Source organism: Rhinichthys klamathensis, unplaced genomic scaffold, assembly GCF_029890125.1.
Source record: "Rhinichthys klamathensis goyatoka isolate OS25496 unplaced genomic scaffold, OSU_Roscu_1.1 h1tg000065l_1, whole genome shotgun sequence".
In the NCBI taxonomy this organism is placed as follows: domain Eukaryota; kingdom Metazoa; phylum Chordata; class Actinopteri; order Cypriniformes; family Leuciscidae; genus Rhinichthys; species Rhinichthys klamathensis.
In genome coordinates this window covers 1,177,699-1,202,790 of record NW_026606608.1, presented here as the reverse complement: position 1 = coordinate 1,202,790, position 25,092 = coordinate 1,177,699, and the positions used below count along the sequence as shown (strand labels likewise).

At 37.8% G+C, this 25,092-nt stretch overlaps 1 protein-coding gene across 1 annotated transcript in view; it reads right to left on the bottom strand.

Annotated features, from left to right (window-relative positions):
* rnf213a (ring finger protein 213a) overlaps positions 1–25,092 on the bottom strand; it is a 118,472-nt gene that overhangs the window by 14,105 nt on the left and 79,275 nt on the right. Inside the window, exons 47-64 of the mRNA XM_056249969.1 lie at positions 20,750–20,855; positions 17,946–18,060; positions 16,406–16,607; positions 14,863–15,038; positions 14,653–14,775; positions 13,932–14,042; positions 12,733–12,975; positions 12,569–12,644; positions 11,685–11,719; positions 11,433–11,533; positions 10,597–10,753; positions 8,698–8,872; positions 8,515–8,609; positions 7,903–8,154; positions 4,819–4,951; positions 4,503–4,586; positions 3,643–3,823; positions 1,891–2,092 (exon numbers count right to left, since the gene is read on the bottom strand). Of these exons, the coding sequence (XP_056105944.1) occupies positions 1,891–2,092; positions 3,643–3,823; positions 4,503–4,586; positions 4,819–4,951; positions 7,903–8,154; positions 8,515–8,609; positions 8,698–8,872; positions 10,597–10,753; positions 11,433–11,533; positions 11,685–11,719; positions 12,569–12,644; positions 12,733–12,975; positions 13,932–14,042; positions 14,653–14,775; positions 14,863–15,038; positions 16,406–16,607; positions 17,946–18,060; positions 20,750–20,855 (2,567 nt within the window). The remainder of the gene's footprint in view (positions 1–1,890; positions 2,093–3,642; positions 3,824–4,502; positions 4,587–4,818; positions 4,952–7,902; positions 8,155–8,514; positions 8,610–8,697; positions 8,873–10,596; positions 10,754–11,432; positions 11,534–11,684; positions 11,720–12,568; positions 12,645–12,732; positions 12,976–13,931; positions 14,043–14,652; positions 14,776–14,862; positions 15,039–16,405; positions 16,608–17,945; positions 18,061–20,749; positions 20,856–25,092) is intronic.

Genomic DNA, 25,092 nt, shown 5'->3' with positions numbered 1-25,092 from the left:
TACATTAATGGTGATGTGAGTCAGTGGTGCAGTGACGTACATTAATGGTGATGTGAGTCAGTGGTGTAGTGACGTACATTAATGGTGATGTGAGTCAGTGGTGCAGTGTCGTACATTAATGGTGATGTGTGTCAGTGGTGCAGTGTCGTACATTAATGGTGATGTGTGTCAGTGGTGCAGTGACGTACATTAATGGTGATGTGTGTCAGTGGTGCAGTGACGTACATTAATGGTTATGTGTGTCAGTGGTGCAGTGACGTACATTAATGGTGATGTGTGTCAGTGGTGCAGTGACGTACATTAATGGTGATGTGAGTCAGTGGTGCAGTGTCGTACATTAATGGTGATGTGAGTCAGTGGTGCAGTGTCGTACATTAATGGTGATGTGTGTCAGTGGTGCAGTGACGTACATTAATGGTGATGTGAGTCAGTGGTGCAGTGTCGTACATTAATGGTGATGTGTGTCAGTGGTGCAGTGTCGTACATTAATGGTGATGTGTGTCAGTGGTGCAGTGTCGTACATTAATGGTGATGTGTGTCAGTGGTGCAGTGTCGTACATTAATGGTGATGTGTGTCAGTGGTGCAGTGACGTACATTAATGGTGATGTGTGTACATTAATGGTGATGTGTGTCAGTGGTGCAGTGTCGTACATTAATGGTGATGTGTGTCAGTGGTGCAGTGTCGTACATTAATGGTGATGTGTGTCAGTGGTGCAGTGTCGTACATTAATGGTGATGTGTGTCAGTGGTGCAGTGACGTACATTAATGGTGATGTGTGTCAGTGGTGCAGTGACGTACATTAATGGTGATGTGTGTCAGTGGTGCAGTGACGTACATTAATGGTGATGTGAGTCAGTGGTGCAGTGACGTATATTAAAAGGATACTTCAGTATTTAGCATTAAGCTTAGTATTAGTAGAAAACCTGTAGTATTTTCAAATTACCGTGATTTCCACCCTCATATCCCCCTGAGACGAGAGATTTATGTATTTTGGCCAGAGGCTAAAGACTACAGTCAGTAGTAGGGGCTGTCCCGCATGTTCTCAACCCGCCCATAGAGGGTGGGATCTCACTTACAGAATGTACACATAGTGTCAGCAATCTTTTTTGGAAGCTAAGCTAGCAGGCTCTTGTTCTGTGGAGAAACCCGAGTAACTTAGTAGGAGAAAGCTGAGTAGTAGGGGTTACCATCCTCTTTTTCCCGGACATGTCTGGCGGTCGAGATCTTACCAAATTTTCTGGATTCAGCTTTTGCTTTCTGCAGTCGCCATTCATTGTTTACATGCACACCTTTTGTTTCAATCGAACTGAATTCATTCCGATTGGTGAATCTGAATGTAGTGTTTACATGAACGCTAAACAAGTGATCAGTTGATGTGCGTTTTAACATTGCTAAGAAAATTCCCGCTCCTCCATGAGAGATACGAGACCGGTGCGTCTCACAGGTGTCGCTCATTGGTAATCACGCCACCGGCCTCGCGCCGTTCTCCCGCGGCCCCAGCCTCGTACTGCTCGCCACAGTAAACATAATGAATGGCGACTGTAGAACGCAAAAGCCGAATCCCGGACATTTTGGGCGATCTCGAAATCCCGGGCAGACTCATCACGGAGACTCACTAGTAGCCTAGACTTGTTGTTTAACTACTGCGCTCTGTTACCGGTAAGCGTGGCCTCCTAGGGCAGCGAAGCAAGTGCATTCTGGGAGTTGTTGTCTTTCATCCACATAAGCCAAAAATACATTTTCTGGCTTTTCTCAGTCTAGAAAGCTCCAAATTCAAAAATAATCTCACATTTCTTCTACATAAATACCCATTTCAAATACACACTCATCTTTCCAGAGGTGAAGTATCCCTTTAATGGTGATGTGTGTCAGTGGTGCAGTGACATACATTAATGGTGATGTGTGGTTTGCCCTGTAGGAAGCGGGTCAGGATCTGCTGCTGGATCTGGGGCAGGTCGTACTCCAGCAGGGTCTCCTGCCCGCGCTCCATGCTGTACTGGCAGTGGGACAGCACCAGCGGCAGCAGGTCTCGCTCGTACTCGTAGCGGATCACGTGCAGATCCGTCAGGTCCGCTGGGCTCACCGTGTAACTGGAAGAAACAGGGCAGAGGATGAGCTGGAGAAACGGGGAAAACTTTAACTGCTAGCTCTGACAGGGCAAAGGTTCAGACAGAGATCCGCATGCTTTTATGTGTGTGTGTTGCAATGTGGTCGCAAGGATGTTCTGGGTGGTTGTTTACTAGCCCAAGTCAAAAGAGCACACCACTAATATTGTCTAACCAGGGGTATTCAATTTAAGTTCAAAGAGGTCCGGTCTCTATATCTCCTACTTTCCTACTTATTGTCCGGACAACACTTTTTTAGTTACTTTTCCATCGAGGCAATAGTAGTACTTTGTAAAAGAAAACAAAAAACCTAAACACTCAAAATAGTCATCAGAGATGAGCATCTTGGGCCCAAAGAGCCCAGTGATGTCTAAGAATTTTTACCAAAAAAAGTAAATATTTCTCCCAACCGGATATGAATATAAAAAGGTTAGATCAGATGTTTAAACAGGCTATTTTTTTATGTATTTATTTTACTTACGACTGATCATGCCCAAACACGCTGAGTCAGAGACAGTTGCTCTCAGACGGTGTTTAAAATCTGCTGCAGTCGTTAAAAAGTCTGTAAGTGTGTTCAGTTCAGTCTCAGCTAGTCGTTAAGTGTGTCCCCGGCATTCAAGTATGGACCATTTTTAGATTTTGCTCAAAGTAATAAACTATTAAAAACAAACAACGTACATAATCTAATAATCAACTTTCATCATGAGGACAAAACAAAGTTAACTAGTAATTTAAAAGTTTTTCTTGCCATCTCTAAATAATTTTCCAAAATCTAACATTGTTTATTATGAAATGCTCTTCATATGTCGATTAATAATGCTAAATGTATGAAAAAAACATCTAAAGATGCCACACATTACCTTGGTTTAGTTAGTTAGTTAAACGGTCAGAGTCATCTGTATGACAGATACAAATAATTGTATTAGCTGCATTCTTGTTTTCTGCAGTGTTTTAGAGAAAGTATCAGTTTTGCTGCTCACCGTGTTTCTGCTACTGTTGTGAAAATAACTGCAGGTCTTAATGTGTTGCTTTATCGTCTTTATTGGGAGAAAGCAATGTGTATGGAGCGGAAAGGGCTTGAATTAACCACTTTTGGCTCTACACAAAAATATTATAGATATAGCTTCGAAAGATCATTACCATAATCAACCCTGAGTGCTTGTGGTGTGAACCACTCTGTTACTGCTCACTTTAATCCATAGAAACGGTAAAATGGCGCAGTTATGTCCTGCGGTCCAGATGGGAGAAACTGATATCAATATGATATATCGCAGTCAGCCATTTAAATAACACTGGTCTAGACCAGCAAGTCTGTGGTTTTTTTCCCTCATATACATGCTAGGTGGAAATCGTAAGTGCGATCATTCAGAAAAGTAATAGTTATAATCCACAAGCCACATGATTTTAAATATCTCCCATATCTAACGTTATAGGAAGAGTTGCGCCATGAAGATTAAAACTTGGGTTATGGGTTTCAATAACCCTACGTGAGCAGTAACCCCAGAATGCCACGGAACAGCGGCTGAAGCTCTTACCCAGACTCCTCTCCGGTGTGTTTCTCCACCGCGTACACCAGGTCATTGTGAAGCGTGATGAGGTAGCTGACGAGCGCAGTGGAGCACAGGCCCAGACCGTGTCTCTGAGGCAGCAAAACCTGCAGGTCAGCGTCCAGACCCAGATCCTCCTGAGTGTAGTCAGCCGGCAGCTTCAGCTCTCCTGACACACACAATAAAACATTACAATAAAACACATCTGTGTCCATGAATTACTTTACGGTGGTTAAAACAGGGGCAATTTGAAATCAGACCTCATTCAGAAATCCATGTCACAATTATAGACTATGACAATCTGACTAATAACGTACAAACAACTGTCCTTTTCACATTTTTTACTGAATATATTAAGTAATCACTCACAGTGTATTGTGGAAAAATCAGTCTAGACTGTCTGGAAATAAAAACTCAGTTCAGAATTTTCTATATTTGTAGACAGGGTATCTAACCGTGGATTCATAAACAGCCAGGTCTTAAGCAATGCTTTTGTAGCCTTGTCCAGCTTTGTGCATGTCTTTAAAGCATTTTTAATGATTTTGTGCCTTTAATTTAAAGGGCACTTCCAATCTCATCTCCTTAATTGACTCCATTTAGCTTTTGGAGAAGTCATAACTCATAACACAGAGGTTCACTTACTTTATCCAGTCTGCTCTGTCAATGATCTCTCAGTGTCTTCAATACAATTTTGAAAAAGTACACCTTTTTGGGTCAGATTGTGTTTGTCTACAATTGTGACTTGGATGAAGATCAGAACACATTTTATGAGTAGTCAATGCAGAAATCCTGTTCTTTTCAAAGGGTTCACAGTTGTATTCTTGTCACTGTTAAGTAGTGGCACTCACCTGTGGTAGCCAGAGACACCCTGATTTGGTTCCATGTTGACAAAAAGATTTTTATGCGCTTTTCATACCAGGCCGAGAAGGAAGCTGTTGAATGAAAACATGGCACTATCACTGTGTTTGCAATGAACGTAATTATATTTCTAGAGAAATGGCATATGCTTGCATGATTGCTCAGCACATTTGAGCTGAAATGGGTAAATCAACCATCAGCAAGCTTCCTGAAATAATTAACAATTCATTTATCGTAACTCAATCATGAATGACCCACACTGACCCGATGGCAAATGATCTCTTTAATGTGTGATATGGGCAGTACCTGCTCTCTGGCTGTGCAGGAACTCTCCTATGGTGCTGTAGGTCAGGTCTGTCACGTTCTGAAACCTCTTTACCAAATCCCTCTGGAGAGCCAAGATGTCGGGCAGGAACCTCACCAGCCGAAGCTCTGCTTCCTAAAATAAACAGTTGGTTAACATACAATACACATTTTATTTCTATAGCACATTTAAAACTGCCGTTGACCAAAGTGCTTCCAGCGTAGATAATACAACAAAAGCCATTACATACAGTCACACAAACCAAATTAAATCCTGCTCACTCAATCAGCTCTTAAAGCCATACTAAAAAGATGCGACTTCAAACTAGACTTAAGAGCATCCACAGATGGGGAAGATTTAATGTGCATAAGCTTTGGACTTTAATCTAGTTTTAGGAACAAAGAATCATTTGACTAGAAGATCTCATATTTCTTGTGTTTTGATAAGGTATCAAAAGGTCAACAATATATTTTGGGGCAATACCATGCAACGCTTTAAAAACCATAAAACTCAATCCTGAATTTTACCGGCAAGCCAGTGTAAAGAAACCAAAACGGAGTAATTCTCTCTCTCTTCTTTGTACGAGTCAAACTGTAGACGAGATAATTGACCCTGTGAGATGCATATAAAGAATTACAGTAATTAATATGTGATGCGTGACTAACAGTGAATGCATGACTAACAGTCTCCAGGTCCTTAAAGGAGAGAATTGGTTTCAGCTTAGAAATAGTTCTGACTCTGAGTTGATAAAAACCAGCCTTAACAACACTAGTGACCTGTTTATCTAAAACCAAAGCCGATACAAGTGCATCAAAAGATTGAGAGCCTTTCGGATCTATTGAAATATATAACTGAGTGTCATCTGTGTTTCAATGATACATAATATTGTATTTACGATTGCCCAAAGGGCACATGTATAAAGAAAATAAAATAGGCCCAAGTATGGAACCCTGTGGCACACCACAATGTAAATTAGATGATGTAGAATGCAAATTTCCAATGCAAACCAAAAATGATCTTTCCTTCAAGTATGATTTAAACCAGTCTAAGGCGGTTCCCTTAATGCCAACATCTTCAAAACGGCGCAATAAAATACCATAATAAAATAGTAGACTCAAAGGCGGATGTGAGACAGAGTAAAATAAGGATAACTACCTTTCCAGAATCAACTGCTATCTATAAAACATCATTAAAAACCTTAAGGAGGGCAGATTCTGTGAACAGTCAGTAATAACATAAGAACAAATACACAAATTACAAGTATAGATAAATACAACATAACGAAGTTACAAATAATGTAATGTCTAACAGTATTCAGGTACCGAAATGTAATCATTAAATGTAAAATAACACTGTAGCTTTCACTGTATAAATTACATATAGATTAATCTTTGCAGGGCTCCAGACTAACTTTTCCACTGGTCGCACTGGTGGTACCAACTTTCTCAGTTGGTCGCACCAGCATATGATTTGGTCGCACCTTTTTTTCTTTTCTTTTTTTTTTTGCTACATGCCATGCAATCAATGCATGCTGATGAATAGTGGTTTTAATGGACAAAGGCTAGCAAAGGCTTTCTGGGTTGCAGCAGAAATACCTAATATATTAATTATCATTGCCAATTTCAGGATTTTCATGGATTTTGGACAGTAATTTTAATCTGTAATTTTAAGCATTTTACATTTGAATTATATACAATCTATCTATTTACATTTGAATCATATATCTATCTATCTATCTGTCTATTATCATCTTTCTATCTTTTAAAAATCATTAAACATTCAAATGTATGCATTACATTTTAAAAGATTAGAGTATTATAATAAACTGATACAGATTTTTCGTTATCAAAGTTTATAGTTCTAACAAAAAGCAGAAATCTCACACTCCTTACCTTCTGCATTTTATAATAATTTCCTTTTCCTCTGTCGAGCGATCATGAGAGTAATCGCTCGACAGAGGAAAGTATAACCGCTGAAAAGACGTATACAGGAGGAAGGGGCTTTGTGTTTCGTGAGACCATTTTTATATGCCTTAATTCGTGAATTCGTAATTGGCGCGTTTCACCATCAGTGTGCAATGCGCGTGACATCTACGTTCATCAATAAATAAACTGCACGTGTCTTGCGGAAGAACATTGTAAACGGAACTTCTCTCCGTTAATGTCTATGGCGAGTCACGCAGGCACTGGGCTACTCCGCAGCCGAGCCGAGCCCGGGATAAAATAGTCCGAATATAAACACTTATTATAGGCGTACCGTAGTGATTCAGAATAAGTCAAAAACACTGTTTGGAAAATGGATTCATGATGTAGCCTACTCGTTCATTTTGAACATAAGTTACGGACTGCAGCAGCTGATACAACGGCGTTCTGTTGCTCAAGCGTCCACTCGCACAAATGCGACCACATAACATTTTAACTCGCACATTCTAAAAAAATGGTCGCAGTCTGGAACCCTGCTTTGTAAAAGATGTGTTTTGTTGTTTGATTGACATGAATGACTCAGACAGCAGCAGATATTTATAGGCTGCTGTCACTTTAAGACCTAATAAACGGATCCAAATATAATGATACACAACCGATTTCTTTCTCAACTTTTCACATTCACTTAAGACATAACCGACTGCTTTTACGAGAATACTTGCCGAGATGGGCATTTTAACATAGTTTTGTGTGTATGAGTCTCTTAAAGTACAAGGAGATGTGAAAGAGGAATTTGTGTGTGTGTGTGTGCGCTTTGGGTGTGTACGACTGTACGCTCAGATAACACTGCTAGTTGAGTTCTCTTTCACCTCTTCTTGTGCTTGAATGGTTTAAAATCGCTTCAATGTGTAAATTGTCAAGAAAAAACACGTGCAAATGATAAACTTTCACTCTGTAATGGCTAAACTCAGCAATTAATCCGCGAATCACATGCGTGCCGAACCGTCGGGTCTGTACGGATCACGGATCAACTGCAATCTGTTGCGACCCTACTGCTAATAGCCAAAAGTCTGGCTACACAACATAAACAATCCATCTAGGAAGTAGCTGTAGTCTCTGGTTGTTCAACAGAGAGAGAAACACTCTGGTTGATGGATATCTTACCCGTTGAAGGAACCTCCAGAACACAGGCAAAGTGTCCCGGCCGTTGTTCTGCTCCACAATGTGTGTCAGACTCAACATCGAGACCTTCTTCCGGCAGCTCCAGATGGATGAATTATGGATGAGGGATTTCTTTGGCAGAGAACGCAGGAAAAGCCCTGGTTCCCCAAATGTCAACTTCATCACCGGATTGGAAGACACTCGCTCATCTTCCCTGACGAACGCGTTCACTTCCTTTAGCTGATGCTCCAAAACCTGAGAGAAAAAGAAAAATCAAATAATGGAAAGCAGAGCTTCAACTAATAATCATTTCAAATAATCAGCTAATCTAGCGGTCATTAGAAGTACTCGACTAATGAGGTCATTAATGAAACGGCTCTGAATCGCCCACACAGCTTCTGCTTTATGTTATGTGATCAAACTAGTCAACAAAGAAAAAAGCTTATTTTTTATTCTCAATAAATTTGTCAACTAGTTTTAGACAAAAGAAAAAAAATGATGGAAATAAAAATCAAGCATGATAAACACAGCTAAATTAACCAAGAAAAAAAGAACTTTAAGTTGCATTGTTCATTCTGGGTGCTATGACTTACTAAAAGATGGCATGTTGTTTACCTTCAGCTGATGTGCGATGACATCAGTATCCATGGCAGTTTCCCAAGCATTTCTTGCATCTTTAGTGGAAAGGTTTTGATCATAAAGAACAGGCCCTGTTTAGAATAACAAAATGTTACATTTCTTGAATTTCTGAAGCAAGAGCTCAATATGGCATGTGTCAAATGTTGTGTGGGCTCTTACACTGGCTGGTCGGATGGGGCTCCAGTAGACTGTGGATGGTCAAATGGACAGTACTGACCGTATCATCCACTCCTTTACCCAGAGCTCTGCTCAGCTGCTCCATGTCCTTCAGAAGATGGCGCATCAGGAACGGACCAGGATCCAGCACTGCAGGCTTGATGATCTGCACGACACTCTAGACACACACATGCAAAAACATGGGATGAGCAACTCCGCAGTTCTTCAAACACATGTGTGTATCTGATCTGGATTGAGTTGTCTGAGAGATAACTCAATGTCTGTATGATTTACATGTACAGGGATGCCAATTTACCAAGTTTAGCATCGAGTAAGAATTATGGATTTAGGACTTGCATCATAATAATTTGTATTGTGATTGTTAAAACATTTGGTAACTAAACAATTTTATTAAGTTTAGTTGTTTACATTGTAAAATAACTGGTAGGCTACTGTTTTTATTAGTGCTTGACACAAAATTCAAGATTTCAATTCATAAGCTTGCGATCTTGATTCAATATTGATTAATTTGGATAAATATCAGGTACAGTAGCTACATGTTAATTTTGCTAAGGAGCTAATCTCTCAACTAATGCTGTGAACATCAGGGAGCCATGTCAGCTGGTATTATTATTAGAGGTTTAAATGAACAACTCAAATTAATATAATGCGTTTTTTTATAATAATAATGTTATACTATTTGAATGATACGTGTAAAAATATAATAAACATGTAATATAGTGCATATATTTAGCAAAACACTCTGACACCGACAGGGGCGGGTTTTGCTCCGACTTCGCGTCCAGCCGTGCACGAGCGCAAAACCTCACAAAACCCGCCCCTATCGGTGATTGGTTGGAACACTGTTTATTTTGGTTTTGAGTGGTGGTTGTATCCATTTGTTTTTGTGTGCAGATCTCAGAGCCTAGGCTGTCTACAGAGACGTGTTTTTTTGACAGCCTGCTTATGGGGCGGGCAGCTAACTGATCGTTAGGAAAGATTAGATGAATGTGATCATTTATTTCTGGGCCTGAAATCGCTGATGCAACCTTTAACAGCACATCCGCAAAACATTTCAGAAACGCGAGATCAAGAAACGAACTGGAAATTAAAATAACAACAGGCCTTATTCATTCCATTTTATAAACATTTCGTTTCATATAAACTGCCTATAAAGGCTATGCGTGTGATGTGATGATAATTACCATTATTGGTAACCTCTGCCTCTGACTCTTGTTTTAAATCTAATTTAAAATGTATATCAATATAGGCCTTCATATTCTTTTTACTTTTTATTTTTTGTGGGAATTTCCTGGTAAAATGAAGGTAAAAAAATATTATTTTATATTTTATTTTGCCTTTCCACGGACCACCTGCAGTACCCTCACGGACCACAGTTTGGGAATTGCTGTTATAGACTGTTTTATTGAGATCTTTCCACGTTTGAAACACTGATTGATCAAGTACATGTGACATGTTACGTTTCGGTACGTTGTACTGTATCTTTCAACATTTACCTTCCAACATTCACTATCTTTCACCTTCTAATGTTCATTCATGTTTAATTTCTATTAAATAGTAGTAAAGAGGAAGAGATGATCAGTTCACGTGCCGTAACTGAGGCGCTACAACGAGCTGTCATGTTTAAGAGCGCCAAAACAGTATTTATTGCTTGAATTTCGCAATAAAATTAACATAAGTGGAAAACTGAGCTGTTGTTTCATATCAAAGTAACCCTCCTTTTCTGTCGGTGTCCTCTTTGCGTGAGAAAATGGATGTGTGGCGTGAGAGCATGAGAAAAGTGTCAATTGCGTGAGTCTCATGTGAGAGTTAGCAGCCCTGCATGTATCAATACCCCAAACCAAAATAAGCATACTTTCATAAATATATATATATAAACACCTGTGTGTTGCTTTGAGCTCCCAGCAGCATGGACATGTGTGTGAGCAGTCTGAGGAGAGCGAAGGGGGCCGGAGACATGTTCTTAGTGTCCTGCATGTCAGGCTGATCACGACGTTGTGCGTCGCCCAGAATGTGTCCCGACTTAGTGCGGTCCCCTCTGCAAAGAGGAACAAGAGCTCAAATTTAATGAAAAACGGCTTAAACAATTACCTCTAACACCCGGGTTCACAGACAAGGCTTAAGCTAGCTTGAGCGGTTTTAACTGAAATCTTAAAATGTCTCAAGATTCACACCAGTAATGTTTTATTCTAAGGCACGTTTATTAAAGCTACTTAAATGCGCTAATTTAACTAAAGCCTAATACTGGTTTAATCTAAACCCTGTCTGTGGGTTTAGATTAGTAAAATGTATTATGAACAGACAAGAATAACAAAGAACAACAGTATATTAATAAATTAATAACAACCTATATTAAGAAATGATAGAAAAAAATTGTTGTTCAATGTTAGTTCATGATGCATGTTAACAAACTGAACTTTATTGTATATAGTGTTTCCAGAAATTCATACTAGGGCACAATTACATTTGTCTACACAACTATTTATAAGCATTTATAAAGCTTTGGATGAAATGTTTTTAAGATCATGAGAAACAAATTTAGTTCAAACTTGGTAGAAGATTGGCTGGTCAATTATACAGTTTAAAGGTTATTATATTAAATATGTAACTGCAGAATGCAGTCAGAATCAATATTTCAGAGAAATAGGTTATACATTATATTTACCAAAACTAGCAAGAATAAAAGAGCATTCGCTGCAAGAAAAAACCAAACGTACTGTCTCCCCATGATTTGGAAGCCCTGAACAGGCTTGTGGTTGCTGCCACCTATTTCTGCATTACAGTCGGGACAGCGACCAACCTCCATGGGTTGACCACACTGGACAGATGCAGGAGGAAAATACATATATTTTTAATTTTAGGAAAAATAAATGAATAATTATTTGATGACTAAATGTAATTCTGTGTTCTGTGACCTAATATATAGTTAATGCACAAGCCAAATCATAGGAATTAAGACATGACCCTACCTCACCAACAGTGCATGGATGACCATTAGGACAGACTGTCAAGATAAAAAAAACCAGAGATTAGGAAATGATAAAAAAAAGTCCTCCCAAATCAGAATGGCTTGTCAATGTCAAAGACCTGTCAAAATGTCCCCAACTTTAGAGCTTAAATCAATTCTATTGGCTCAAAGACATTTTTGGAGATTTAATTTGCCACCTGAATAGAAATCCTGCTAAACATCACATGTTTGTCTATGCACTCTTAACAGTCAAATGTGTAAATCAAAAAGGTTTTCCCTTTTACTTTATAAATACATGTTTCTAGTCAGTAAAAATGTTTTTGTTTTTTTTAATTCTGCCATACATTTCCCCCTCTTTTTTTAACATCCAATTTCACTCCAGTCCAAACAATGTCAAATTACAGCAGTTTTATGTTTTGCCACAAGTAATCATACATAATCATAGGAAACTTTCGTGTTATTTCATTCTGTAATAACGCTGTTGGAAATGTCCTACTTCCCACTTCTGAAGTCGTGATTACGAGCTCGTCGCATTCAACTGCTTTATTGTCGGTAAGAACAGGAATCATGAAGGACACCACAATTTATTCTTGCCTATTAATTGGGAAAATCGTATTAAAGACTAAATTATATTTAGCGGCCCATTCAATGACAACCATACAAACATTTACCGCATTATCTTTGTCTCGAATTTGGTCAAATACAGGCTATTTTTCTCTGTGTATAAAACATATACACAGTTATATGTTCTCCTCTATTATAAAAGTTCTGATAATGAAGTTCTGTTTAATTATGATTACACGTTTCTGATCAGGCATTAACATTAATTTTGACAGGTCTTGAGTTTTGCTTGTCACTGGATCTTGTGTGTTCTGTGCCACTTACAATACCAATGAAGTTGCCCCATGGCCTGCTGGGCAACAACCAACATGTCATCAGGCATAGTTGGGATGAATGAAGCCTGTGAGGAGAACATGACAGAAATATCACAACTCGATCACATTCCTGTCCCCATGTGACTCCATGATGTCATGCGTGAGGGTTCGTACCGTCATGTTGTGTGGGGACAGTGCCAGTCGCTGCAGTGGCTGCAGTAAAGGCAGATTTCCACACAGCAGAACTGCAGCCATGTGAACTGTGACCTCCACCAGCACAAACTCTCTGCCTGACGTCTGCGGTCCAACACGCAGAGCATGCAGGCGATTATTCACCAGCGCTTCAGCAAACGCTCGCATTTCATCATTCACCAAGACGTCTGAGCCTCGGATAAAACCTCCAAGGCCAGCACACTGCTAAAGAAAACAAACGCAACATGAATATCAGGCATAGGGATATACATGTTCTGATCATGCCTAAACACAGAGGTCATGTGTCGAAGTATTCATCTGTGTAATACTGTAAATGCTTTTTGAACTGGGGACCAAATTGGGACCAGAGTTTTGAATTCTGGAATGTTTTCATAAGACATCATGCTCTTTAATCTCAAAATATGAAACAATAATAAACAAAAAAAAGTAATTGCCCATATGACATATTATGATAATTCCCCATATGACTTTTAATCATGCTTTTTATTAGCTAGAACATGGTAAAACATGGTAAACTATGGTAAATCATGCTAAAAACATGGTAAATCACTTTGGAACATGGTAAATCATGGTAAACTATTGTAAATCATGCTAAAAACATGGTAAATCACTTTGGAACATGGTAAATCATGGTAAACTATGGTAAATCATGCTAAAATCATGGTAAATCACTTTAAAACATGGTAAATCATGGTAAACTATGGCAAATCATGCTAAAATCATGGTAAATCGCTTTGGAACATGGTAAATCATGGTAAACTATGGTAAATCATGCTAGAACATGGTAAATAAGTGGTAAACCATACTACATATATGTGCTAACATTTTGTTACTTATCATTTATTTAAAATAATGATCTAAAATGGAGATCAGACCATAGGTGGCGCTATAACTGTTAAAAAGCTTTGAAAACCATGTATTTCCTATGGTAAATTGCATGTATTGGCTATAAATGGTCTTTTCCATCTATGATGTCAGTGGTTAAATGCTTGCTAAATAAAACTTAATGTCTTTAATGCTTATGTGCTTAAAGGCCTTAAATGCTTGAACCCCGCTAAATGCTGCTTGCAGCTTTAATTGTTGTACTTTTGAAACCTCTATAAACTGTTCTTCTAAGATGATGAAGCAGAACTTTTACAGCTTGTTGTTGGTGTTTTTACCTCAGGTTTAGGGTGCATGTGTTGGTTTGCACTCCTGTACAGGGAGGTGACTTCTCTGAACAAAGCCATTAGCAGATAAACAGCTTTCTTCATGGGTGTGCAGTTGCAATCCTTCAAACAAAGATGTTTCGGAAGACATGTCAACGGAAGTGAGGAAGAGAAATGCCAAGAATTTGACTGCATAATAAGCATTTAACTACAGTGTTAATGAGTGGACATAATTGCTCCGTTCCAATCCCTAGTGAACCGCCTCACTACTGTCTAATGGGGCGTCCTAACCCAACTGGCACTTCACATATTACTGAACTGAAACTCTATCAATGGTCACTGCCGGGGTCAGAAATAAACGTTTCTATTAAGGGCCAATCTGATATCCAGGGGCAGTTTATATAATTACTATATTAAATGTGTCTGTGCTCTCTTTTACTTGAATTTAACCAATTACTTTAATCAATCAGAGAACTATATGCTACCAATACAATTTTACTCAAATAGGCCATTGCATTCATAAGCTCAACAGAAACGTGCGATTAGTTATAATGTTTACGATAAGAGAATTCATAAGATTGCAGAATTCAGCCAGTGAGCGCGAGTACCGAACAATATTTCATTCATAACAGAAACATCAACAGATATATGTGTGATTGGTTAAAATGCTCAACACGTTGTGTCTCACTGTTTGAGAGTGTGTGTGTGTGTGTGTAAAGGAGTAAATAAATACCTCTATGGCTTTCTGTATTCCATTCATGTTGCAATCTAGCATGGCTTTGGCTACAGCATCTCTAATATTTTTGTAGGCCATTCCACATGCTAGATACTGGTCAATCTGGCTGTCATCTTGATCCTGAGAGAAATAAGTGTATCGGTTAAAGCACAACATAAGTACAAATGCTCATATCAGCATTATGAAATGAATTCAACTAAAACCCACCGACTCCAGGATCTCCTGAGGAAACAGCCACCTGAAGCTTTCCTGAGGCAGAAGTTTCTGGACGTACTCGACCCCATGAAGACTGCAGATCTTTCTGATGAGGTAAACCCTGTACCAGTCATTCCTGCTCCGGCGGCACAGGTCCACCACACTCTTCAAAAACTCATCATGTACACCTATAACGAGAAATACAATATCAATACCAACAGAAAAAAAGATTTCTCAAGGTCGTAAAAGAAGGTTAATTTTTTTATGCACAATATAAATGTCGGCACTAAATTAATTAAAGGTGCAGTGTGTAATTTTTAAAGGCATTTAGTGGTGAGGTTGTGAATTGCACCCAACAGAAGTTAAGGTGGCCGACAGGAAGTGATGTCGTCGTCTGAGACAGCAGAGAGTAGCCAGTTCACAATGAGGTTTCTTTACAAAGATAAATTAAGAAATTAGGTTTACTTAATTATTCAGTAAAACGATATGTTATTATTATTGTTACCTGTTCATCATTGTGTCAGTGTTTTATTCGCTTCTTTGCACGAAAAACAGCATAGTGACGAAACGCGTTTGTCCCTTTAGGGCCACTGTAGAAACATGTCGATGTAAGGGGACCCGCGGTGTGTGTAGACAGAAACGGCTCATTCTAAGCTAATAAAAACATAACGGTTCATTATATAAGGTCTTTATTCACCAATGAAAACATAGTTATGTATATGATATTGCATTTCTGTCAACAGATCCTCCTAAATATTACACAATGCACCTTTAATAGAAAGTTTAATGAACAGCATTAATCAGTAACTCCAGAAAAACGTGATTATGCGATCGCATGATTTAATACATAATCAGCCAAAGTCCTCATATTTATGCGGGGGGCATTTTTTCAAATACACCACACTTTCGCCGCATAAATTGCCGATTTCCGTGCAAAAAAGTCACATATATCTTAGCAGAAAGTTGAGAAATGTTGCGTTTGCTTCACACAAGAGCCGCCATTTTCCCTGTTGCCATGAGAACGTTATGAAGTGACGTAATTACGTGAACATCATCGAAAAGCTGTAAAACAGGAAGCACACTTTTTTTTGTTTTATTCAGTGATTTTTTCATTTTTACAGAAGTTGTAGCATATTCCTTTTGTAAAGCTACAGAACTTGTTTGACTCATCAATGTTTTGTAAGTTTGATGTGTTTATTAAGATCTGAAAAAAACCCAAGATTAACTGAAATATTCCAGCACTTTCTGTGATGTATATGCTTGCTTATCATAGGAAGTAATAAGAAATTACTCTTTACATTAAGGTAGTATAGTGAGAACAGGGTGTTGAGGAATCACTTTTCTCTCTTTTTCATCAAACCGCAGTTTTTGCAAGTTACCGTAATTTCATCGCATAAAATTGCATAAATATCCTGCATATTCCATCGCATTTTTTAAGAAAACGTGCCGCATAAACAAGCATTTTTGCCTGCAACAATCACAAAAAAAACTCTGTGTTTTTCTGGAAGGACTGATTAATTTAAATGATTATTAAAGCACAAGCACTCAGCCGCACCGGCCGCTCTGTTGACTAGCAGGTCAGCGGCCATATCCAGGCCCAGCCGGACCCTGGCCACCCGCTGCAGGTGCTCTATAGACGCGGTGTGTGAAGACACAGAGGCAGAGCCAGCGAACTCCAGCAGAAAGTGTGTTTCCTCCTGCAAACAGGCCTGCTGCTCCGCCACAGAGTGCCACTGTGTGCGGTCGTACATCGAGTCCTGCACACACAGGAGGAACTTACTGTACTCATAACCAAACTTATGCCACATGTCCGTGTTTTAATACAGATTCTTAAGACAGTAACCAAAATGCTATGTAAGTTAAAGGGATAGTTCACCCAAAAATGAAAATTCTGTCAGTAATTACTCTCTTATCCGCTTCTGTGTTGTACGTCACACGTAGGCTCACTATTGGCAGACCCTGGTCATGTGTGTGTGATGTGTGTGACGTTCAACACAGAAGCGCTGCGCTGTTACACTACGTGAAGTCACTCGAGGCCAACAGAGAAGAAATGAATACTTGAATAAAGTCGTTATTTTTGTTTGTTTTTTGCGCACAAAAATATTCTCGTCGCTTGATAAACTTAAGATTGAGCCACTGTAGTCACTTGGACTATTTTAACGATTTCTTTAATAACTTTTCTGGGCCGGCAAGTTTCAATCCCTTAGAAGCCTATGGAGGAGTGATCCAGCTCTCAGATTTAATCAGAAATATCTCAATTTGTGTTCCGAGGATGAACGAAAGTCTTACGGGGTTGAACAACATGAGGGAGAGTAATTACTGACAGGATTTACATTTTTGGGTGAACTATCCACCGTTTCTGCTAATTGTAACACTTTACAATACGGTTCATTAGTTAATGTATTAACTAACATGAACTAACAATGAGCAATACATTTGTTACAGTATTTATTAAACTTTGTTAATGTAAGTTAATAAAAATACAGCTGTTCATTGTTTGTTCATGTTAGTTCACAGTGCATTAACTAATGTTAACAAATACAACCTTTGATTTTAATAATGTATTAGTAAATGTTGAACTTAACATTGACGAAGATTAATAAATGCTGTAGAAGTATTGTTCATTCTTAGTATATGTTAAGTAAGGTAGTTAACTAATGAACCTTATTGTAAAGTTTTTCCAGTTAATTTTAATTGCACGCACTACCAAAAAAAAAAGTCGTAATCCGTAAAAATCAACCTTAAAAAAACATACAATTTCTTTAGAACTTACATTCGCTTTACATTTTTACATCTTAAATCATAAACGTCACAAATTTTGGTTAGGGTTATGCTTAAATTACAAAATACACTTACACTAACAGTCACACTAGACTGAGTTTATTGTTTACATAGACTAAAAATATTTTGATCTAAATGTTGCTTGAATTTGAGTGAGTTTGAGTGGATTGTGAAGGAAAAGCAAACATGTAAACTCTTCCAATACCTCTTCTAAGAGAAAGCCTAGAATATGCAAAGAGAGAATCTGGAAAGCTACAACTAAGCTGTAAAATATGGCAAGCGAACTGAGTTGGTGAGGGCCGTGAAATACACACCTCCAAACAGTTTATGTACAAGCAATAAAGCTCAGTTTTATCAGTCTCCTCGATGATGTTGCTTTGCTCAACCTCTGTCAGATGCTGCTGAAGATAGTGCTTCACATCATCAAAGCTGAAATAGCAAAAGACAATGATTATTACATACATATATAAATGTGTCAGAAGGGTAGCCTTATTCAAAGAAAATATATTTCCATCAGACAGTAATGACTTGATCAGAACTGTGAAAAGACCCGGATTACAAATCAACACTAATGACCGTAAAATCAGAAGATCTTTCATGTGACACCAGCCAGTCTAGGAAACTAACCAATTCCTCCAACTATTAAAAATGTCAACTGTTACTAGGCAGTTTAACAAAGACAAATGGCACATCTTGAGTCTCACAAGGAAAATCATGAGTTAACACCAAAGAAGGGTGATTCCCAAAACAGAGAGCTAAAACAGACTCTCTAAAACCCACAAAAACGGCCTTAAATGCATCAGATCAATCCAAAACAATGCTAGAAGGACTTATAATCAAATATTATTTCATTGCATAATTCTAAATCATGTCCACAACCCCAATATCATGTTGTAATCACTCATTGTTTATGTCCTTTTGAGGAACTGTTTAGTAGTTCATAGGAAGTATGGTTGGTATCGGTGTGAATGGTTTTCCATTTCTCAAATTATGTTATGAATCAAATCTGTGTAAAATGTATCATATTCATATTGTCAAAACATGTAGAAATTAACCACTATTAGAGTGGGAAAGTTAGAGATCATGTGAATAATAAGATACCATGTTGATTGGGGAGGAGAAATAGTTACGCCCGAACTAAAGGCAGTGTGTAATTGGTCAGCACTCCTCCAGGGTTTAAAAACTCAAGACACGAACAAAGCATTAGTTTAGACTTTAGTTTAGAAGACTAAAGTTAAGCTTGCCTCATTTCAATTCTTTTCTTCCTTTTCTTAGTTTTGCCTTAAAGCTCGTGGTTTGACTAGTCGAGACTGTTTTCCAAAGATGGCTCCTGTCTGTATACACGAAGTGGACTGTCTTCATAAAATATCTTCTTATTAAAAACGGTCTGTACACTTACAAAGTTCTCAATGCTTCGTTTTGCATGTAGGGACCCTCATTATGTTACTGTGTTCGTGTGGGGCTATTTTGAGTCTTGTTAGTGGTATAAACTAGCGATTTCTTTTTACTTATTAAATGCCCCCATTACTAGCGTTATACGCTAAACAGTTTTTAGAGATAAAACTCTTTACATTCGATTATCATGAAAACAAATCTCAGAGAACGGTTGACTGAAACCAATGTTTTATTAGACCAAAGGTTCATTTTGCGCCGGAGTTCTCCTTTAAGAAAGTTATAGCCTCATTGAATACTCAATGCAAGGGCTGAATTAATGATTGGCGGCTCGTTCAGGTCCTAGTAATTGCACACATTGCTAGAAACATGGGATTTCATTATTTCACTCTCTTAAACTTTCCTCACTTTCTTTCTGCAACTGTTTGAATGCGTGAGTTAATGTTATATTAGTTTCAGTGTATTAGAAGAGTTCAATAACTATATTTAAAAATAAGTGTCTTGTGTTGTGTGCTTATGAATTTAAATGTATTTACACTGCTGATCTAGTTACCTAATAATAGTATTAATAATTATAATAACAATTGAGAAATTAAGGCAATATTTTTTACACTGAAACTGATTAACCCTTTGACTGTCACCCTAGACTGTTATCTAAAATATATATATTACAAAATATATTTTACTCTAAAACTGCAAGAAAATGAAAGCCAAACATCCAAATTTTAGGTTGATATCTCATAAAATGAGCTTTCAGTAAGATTTCATTTGGGCGCAGTACCAAACTCTTCCACTAGGTGAACACCAGACTCCATTACTGCCTATATAAGGGCGCCTCCCATTTCATATATGTTTTGAGTGATCTGAACCATGTATTTCCATAATTTACAAATGATTTATGAAGTAGACATCATAATCAGAAGTAGTATGGGTGGTTTGGCAGTATTTGATTTGAATTCTACCTCTAATAAATGCATAAAAAGAGCACATATGTGTGTTATAGCTCGCAGCCGCATCACAAATCGAGAATCCATAATATTTTTCTTTATATTTAAAACATTTTCAGACCTTTTTTTCTCATAAAATTGAATTGGTGTTATCTTTTGAACTTTTGGCATGAAAACAAACTGAGGTTTCTACCAATCTTTCATGATTTTTCATGTTTATTGCTATTTCAAAATAAAGGCCTAAACACTCCTAATGAATATGAAATATTCTTGTTGCAAATTGATAAATTACTGCTCCTCTGTAATTTATTTTCGAAAACAGCCACCAAATATGAAAACTAATGATTGTAAGCTTTTAAATGATATATAGTTTGTCAATGCTACTTTAGGTTTTTACTAAGATATTATTGTTTTAAATATATAATGGCGTCCCAAAACGTCCCACCTGGCAACTTCCAGCATCAGAATTGAGTATGATGAACTCAACTAATTTGTGTTTGACCAATAAGACTTTACATGAGTTCAACATGCACCTTAAGTAATACCAACAAAACTGTCCTTGTAAACTCAACTCAAATACTCTGTGTAGCAGAAACATAACTCAATTGAGTTAAAGTAACTAATGTGAATACACATTAGTGGCAATTCCTTATGTATTATTCAACATATTAACAAAATATATTTATGGTCAATATATTCAATTGATTAATATATTGAAAAACATATGGAAATATATGTTATTAATAATAACATGTTAATATATGTTATCCTGCACTCACCTGTATTTGAGCAGGAGTTTCAGCACCACTGAACGCACCACTGGGTTTTTATCCACAGAGTCATCGAAGGGAGAAAGAGCCTTAGTCAGGAACCTGCGGTCTTGCCCTGAGAGCACGAGGAACAGCGTTACGATCATTTATTCTCTATTCCTCCATACATTAGGGCTTTGACTCCGAACTTCGTTATTTGAATAGAATTTGAATATTTAAAAAAATAATGATATTCGAACGAATATTAGGCAGTTTTTAATATTCGAACCTGTTATGGGCATTATGTGTTTGCTTGTAAACGTTGTTTTCAATTCAGATTCCGAGGCTTTTTCACGCCTGGTGAAGTTGTGAATCACGAGCTCATTAGCAAGGCCATTATTGGTCATCTGGGCTTCCAGTAGGTGACGTTAGTGTCCTGGTTAGCGCAGCGCCTATTTTGTATATCAAAACAATGGTCGCGCCCAGGGCCGGTTCTAGACATTTGGAGGCCCTAGGCAATATTCATGTTGGAGGCCCCCCACCCCTAATAAAAAACTCTTGAAACATATATGATTCCTAACCTTTTAATTTATACAACGTTTAATTTTAAATGTTTTTACTTACACAGTACATAAGTTTGGACACATTACTATTTTTAATGTTTTTGAAAGAAGTCTCTTATGCTCATCAAGCCTGGATTTATTTGATCAAAAATACAGAAAAATAATATATATTGAAATATTATTACATTTAAAATAATGGTTTTCCTATACTATACTTTAAAATATATTTCTGTGATGCAAAGCTGAATTTAGTGTCATGTGATCCTTCAGAAAACTTTATAATATTCTGATTTATTATCAAATGTTAGAAATGGTGCTTAATATTTATTTATAACCTGTGATACTTTTTTTTTTTACTTTATTATTAAAAAGTTGTTTTAAAAAAGTCTTCACTATCACTTTTTATATATTTAACACTTCCTTGCTGAATATTCCTGTTTTTTTTTGTTTGTATTTTTGATCAAATAAATGCAGGCTTGTAGAGCATAATAAAAAACTTCTTTCAAAAACATTAAAAATAGTAATTGGTCCAGACTTTTTACCAGTAGGCTACTGTATGTACATATTATCAAACTTCATCTAAGGTAATCTCTTTTTTGTTTAATGAAGATGTTATTGTTATTGTTATTTTGCTGTTTTATTCAATTTATTCACATTTCCAGAATACCACTTCAGTGATATATGCTTTTATAATTTTTTTGATAGCTGCGGTATGGGCAGGATTTTCCCCTCCCATTTAATCAATATTGACTGCAGATAATGTCATATTATTAATATAAGTAATATGATATTATGCATTGCTAGCTTAAATATGCTATACACAAATCAAGTGGAAGAGAAAGACACGATCGCTACTGATTAGAAAAAAAAATATTCTAAACTGATATTATTGGCGTAAGTAGGCTGATGTCAGACAGGGTATAATCTAATCATCAGCAGAATTTAGAAGATAGACCCATGAGATCCTTTATTTGAAACATTTAAAATGTTGTAGTGTGTTGGCTTTTTAACTTTGAATACAAACGTCCTGTCTTTTACTTTTGTAGTGTTTTTAGTCAGCTCCCGACACGATGTTATTCATTGTACGTGCAAATTCAAAGCGTCGCGTCTGGGCACGTTAATGACGCTCGCGCTCTTTTAAACTCGTAATAAAGCGGTGAATGATTTTTGTCCAGAAATGACGCTGATCTACAGTACAAGTTTATATTTAGAATACATTGCAATCACTCCAAAATAGATGACGACAACGCACACACCTGCATTAGAGCTGTGCTTCTTTGCGTGCCTATTTAGACTTTTGCTTCGCAGCACCTGATGGGCTGACGTTAATGTGACGTAATGTAACAGTCTATGGTTAAGATAAACATCGTCACTATTTTTTAGTTAATTAATAAATATTGAAATAAATTGTAGATAGGATATTTGTATTTTTTTTTTTTGTCCTTCTGTCTGGGCCCCATCCCACCAATCGGGCCCTAGGCACGTGCCTAGTTTGCCTTTGCGTTAATCCGGCTCTGGTCGCGCCAACGCCTACAACAACAACGCCTGACGAGGAGTTCGAAATCTACACTCCTGACGATTTGAAAAGCAACGTGTGGCGCTACTTACATTTTACCAGCTTACCAGGTTTACCACATTTTACCAGGTTTACTGTTAACATCCTTCTGTGAACGGTAAGCCCCGGCTTCTATAATCATTTGGACATCGATGAGCTAACGTTAGACAGCTGAACTTTTAGTCATCATGAAAACAAACAGAGCGGTGCGTAATGGAGTGCATCAGAGCAGCATCAAGAATATCAAATACAGTGCCGAGAATCTCTTATTGCCAATAATAATGACCGGTTTGCGAAAAGTGTAGAACTCGGTGACGGTGAGCAAAACACATCTTCAGCACAGGAACTCATTTAAACGCATCTGATTGGCCGATGCGTTTAACAGACATGTCTGTGATTGGCTACAATGCTCAATGCTGCAAAAGCACGTTGCAAGTACCTTTAAAGCAGCACTAAGTAGGAATTCCGTTTTAGTCAAACAGCGACCCCTAGAGTCGCTGTGGAGTACTTGTACTGTCGTGAATAGCACTCACGCAGAGATGGCTCGCACTCACGGCCGGATCCCCTCCCCCTGTACCTGTTCAGTAGGATGGACGCTGTAACGAGTGGAAATAACCTATGGCCCCTTTAAGAGCTGCGCGCCGCCCAACACCACATGTATACGGCGCCGGGTTATTTCTGTTCGATGCTCATTTTATCAGAATTTTATCAGATCTGTTTTTTGCCGTAAAGCAATTCGTTACCTGATATCACACGATACTTCCTAACACTGAGGCCGGCGGCTCGCCGGCCCAAAGTTGCAAGTGTGGTTTTGCGGCTCACACTGTAAAACTGTAATAGCCTATGCACTTTTCATGATTAGGTAAGTTAACCCTCTGGGGACCAGAGTGTTTTTGGGGCCCTTGGGATGTTTTGACATGCACTGACATTTGTGCTTTTTTCAGTTATTTATAAACATGTTAATGGCAAAGGTGTAAATTCACTCTATATAGCACAAACTTGGCTACCATGATGAGTGAGCAACATGTATGTACATGTTTGTATTTTTAATAGAATAATGTTTATGCGTGGTTATTGAAAAAAATAAAAATGAAAGTTGCTGAAATAAGACCACAAAACACATATTGATTATTTCTTCACAAGACTTTTGAAAATTGTATCACATAGCCTAGAATATTTGCTCCAAAACTATGTGAGAATCATCCTGACTACTCATTCAGATAAGTCAATAAAGTCTTTTACATTTTTAATGACGTGTTTTGTTTGAGAAAGCTTTATGCGAGGAGGCGTGGTCTCTCATTAATATGTGTGGAATTTCACACCTGAGAAAGACAAAGACCCTCCCCATAATGGCCCTATTAGGTGCTATCAGGCCATATCATTACAGGAGCTTTGCACAAAGAATGAGGAGATTTAAAAAAGAATGGCTTTTAGATTGTTTGGATTTATATAAGGAAAATACAGGGTGCATAAGTCTGGACACTTCTATCACACACCCTTCACCGTATAGACATGGTTTTATTTCAGTTCAAAGTTAGAGTTGGAAACATCTTGAAAAGAAAATTGTCTTTCTCCATAAATGTCTTAGTTTGATCATACATATTTCAAAGTTGAGGATTCATTATTTTGATAGCTTGAACAAACACTAAAACATCTTAGTTGATTAGTTTATTGACAAAACATACTATATATTTAACATATGAGCAGAAACTCCTAAAAAAAGCTTATTTGATGTCTATTTTAGAGTAAAAACTTTATCCAAAACGAGTCAACGAAATGTTATTTAGTCTGTAACAGTGCGTATCTGTGCGTTCATTCATTCATTCATTCACACACACACACACACACACACACACACACACACACACACACACACGCACACACACACACACACACACATGATTCACATTTAACAGTACGCTATTTTTCCGTTTACAGACACTACGTTATTCTATATCGCGATTAGAACAAAGCACTTGCAAAAAACACTTACTTCTCAGCTGAATCTGTTCATCCTCGCAGTGAAAATAAACCCAGTGGTAAATGTCCCAGGATTGTTCCTCATATAGCCGCGCAAGACGACAGTAGATTAATCTGACTAAAAAATAATGTGTGTTTTCAGAGTTTATGGGCGTTCACGCGTCTCAATGTGTTGCTTCACATATTTGCGTTTGAATAGCGCGTGCTCTCCGTGGGCGTGTCACATTACCAGGGATAATCAGCTGAGAGAACGATAATGAGACGGGCTGACACGT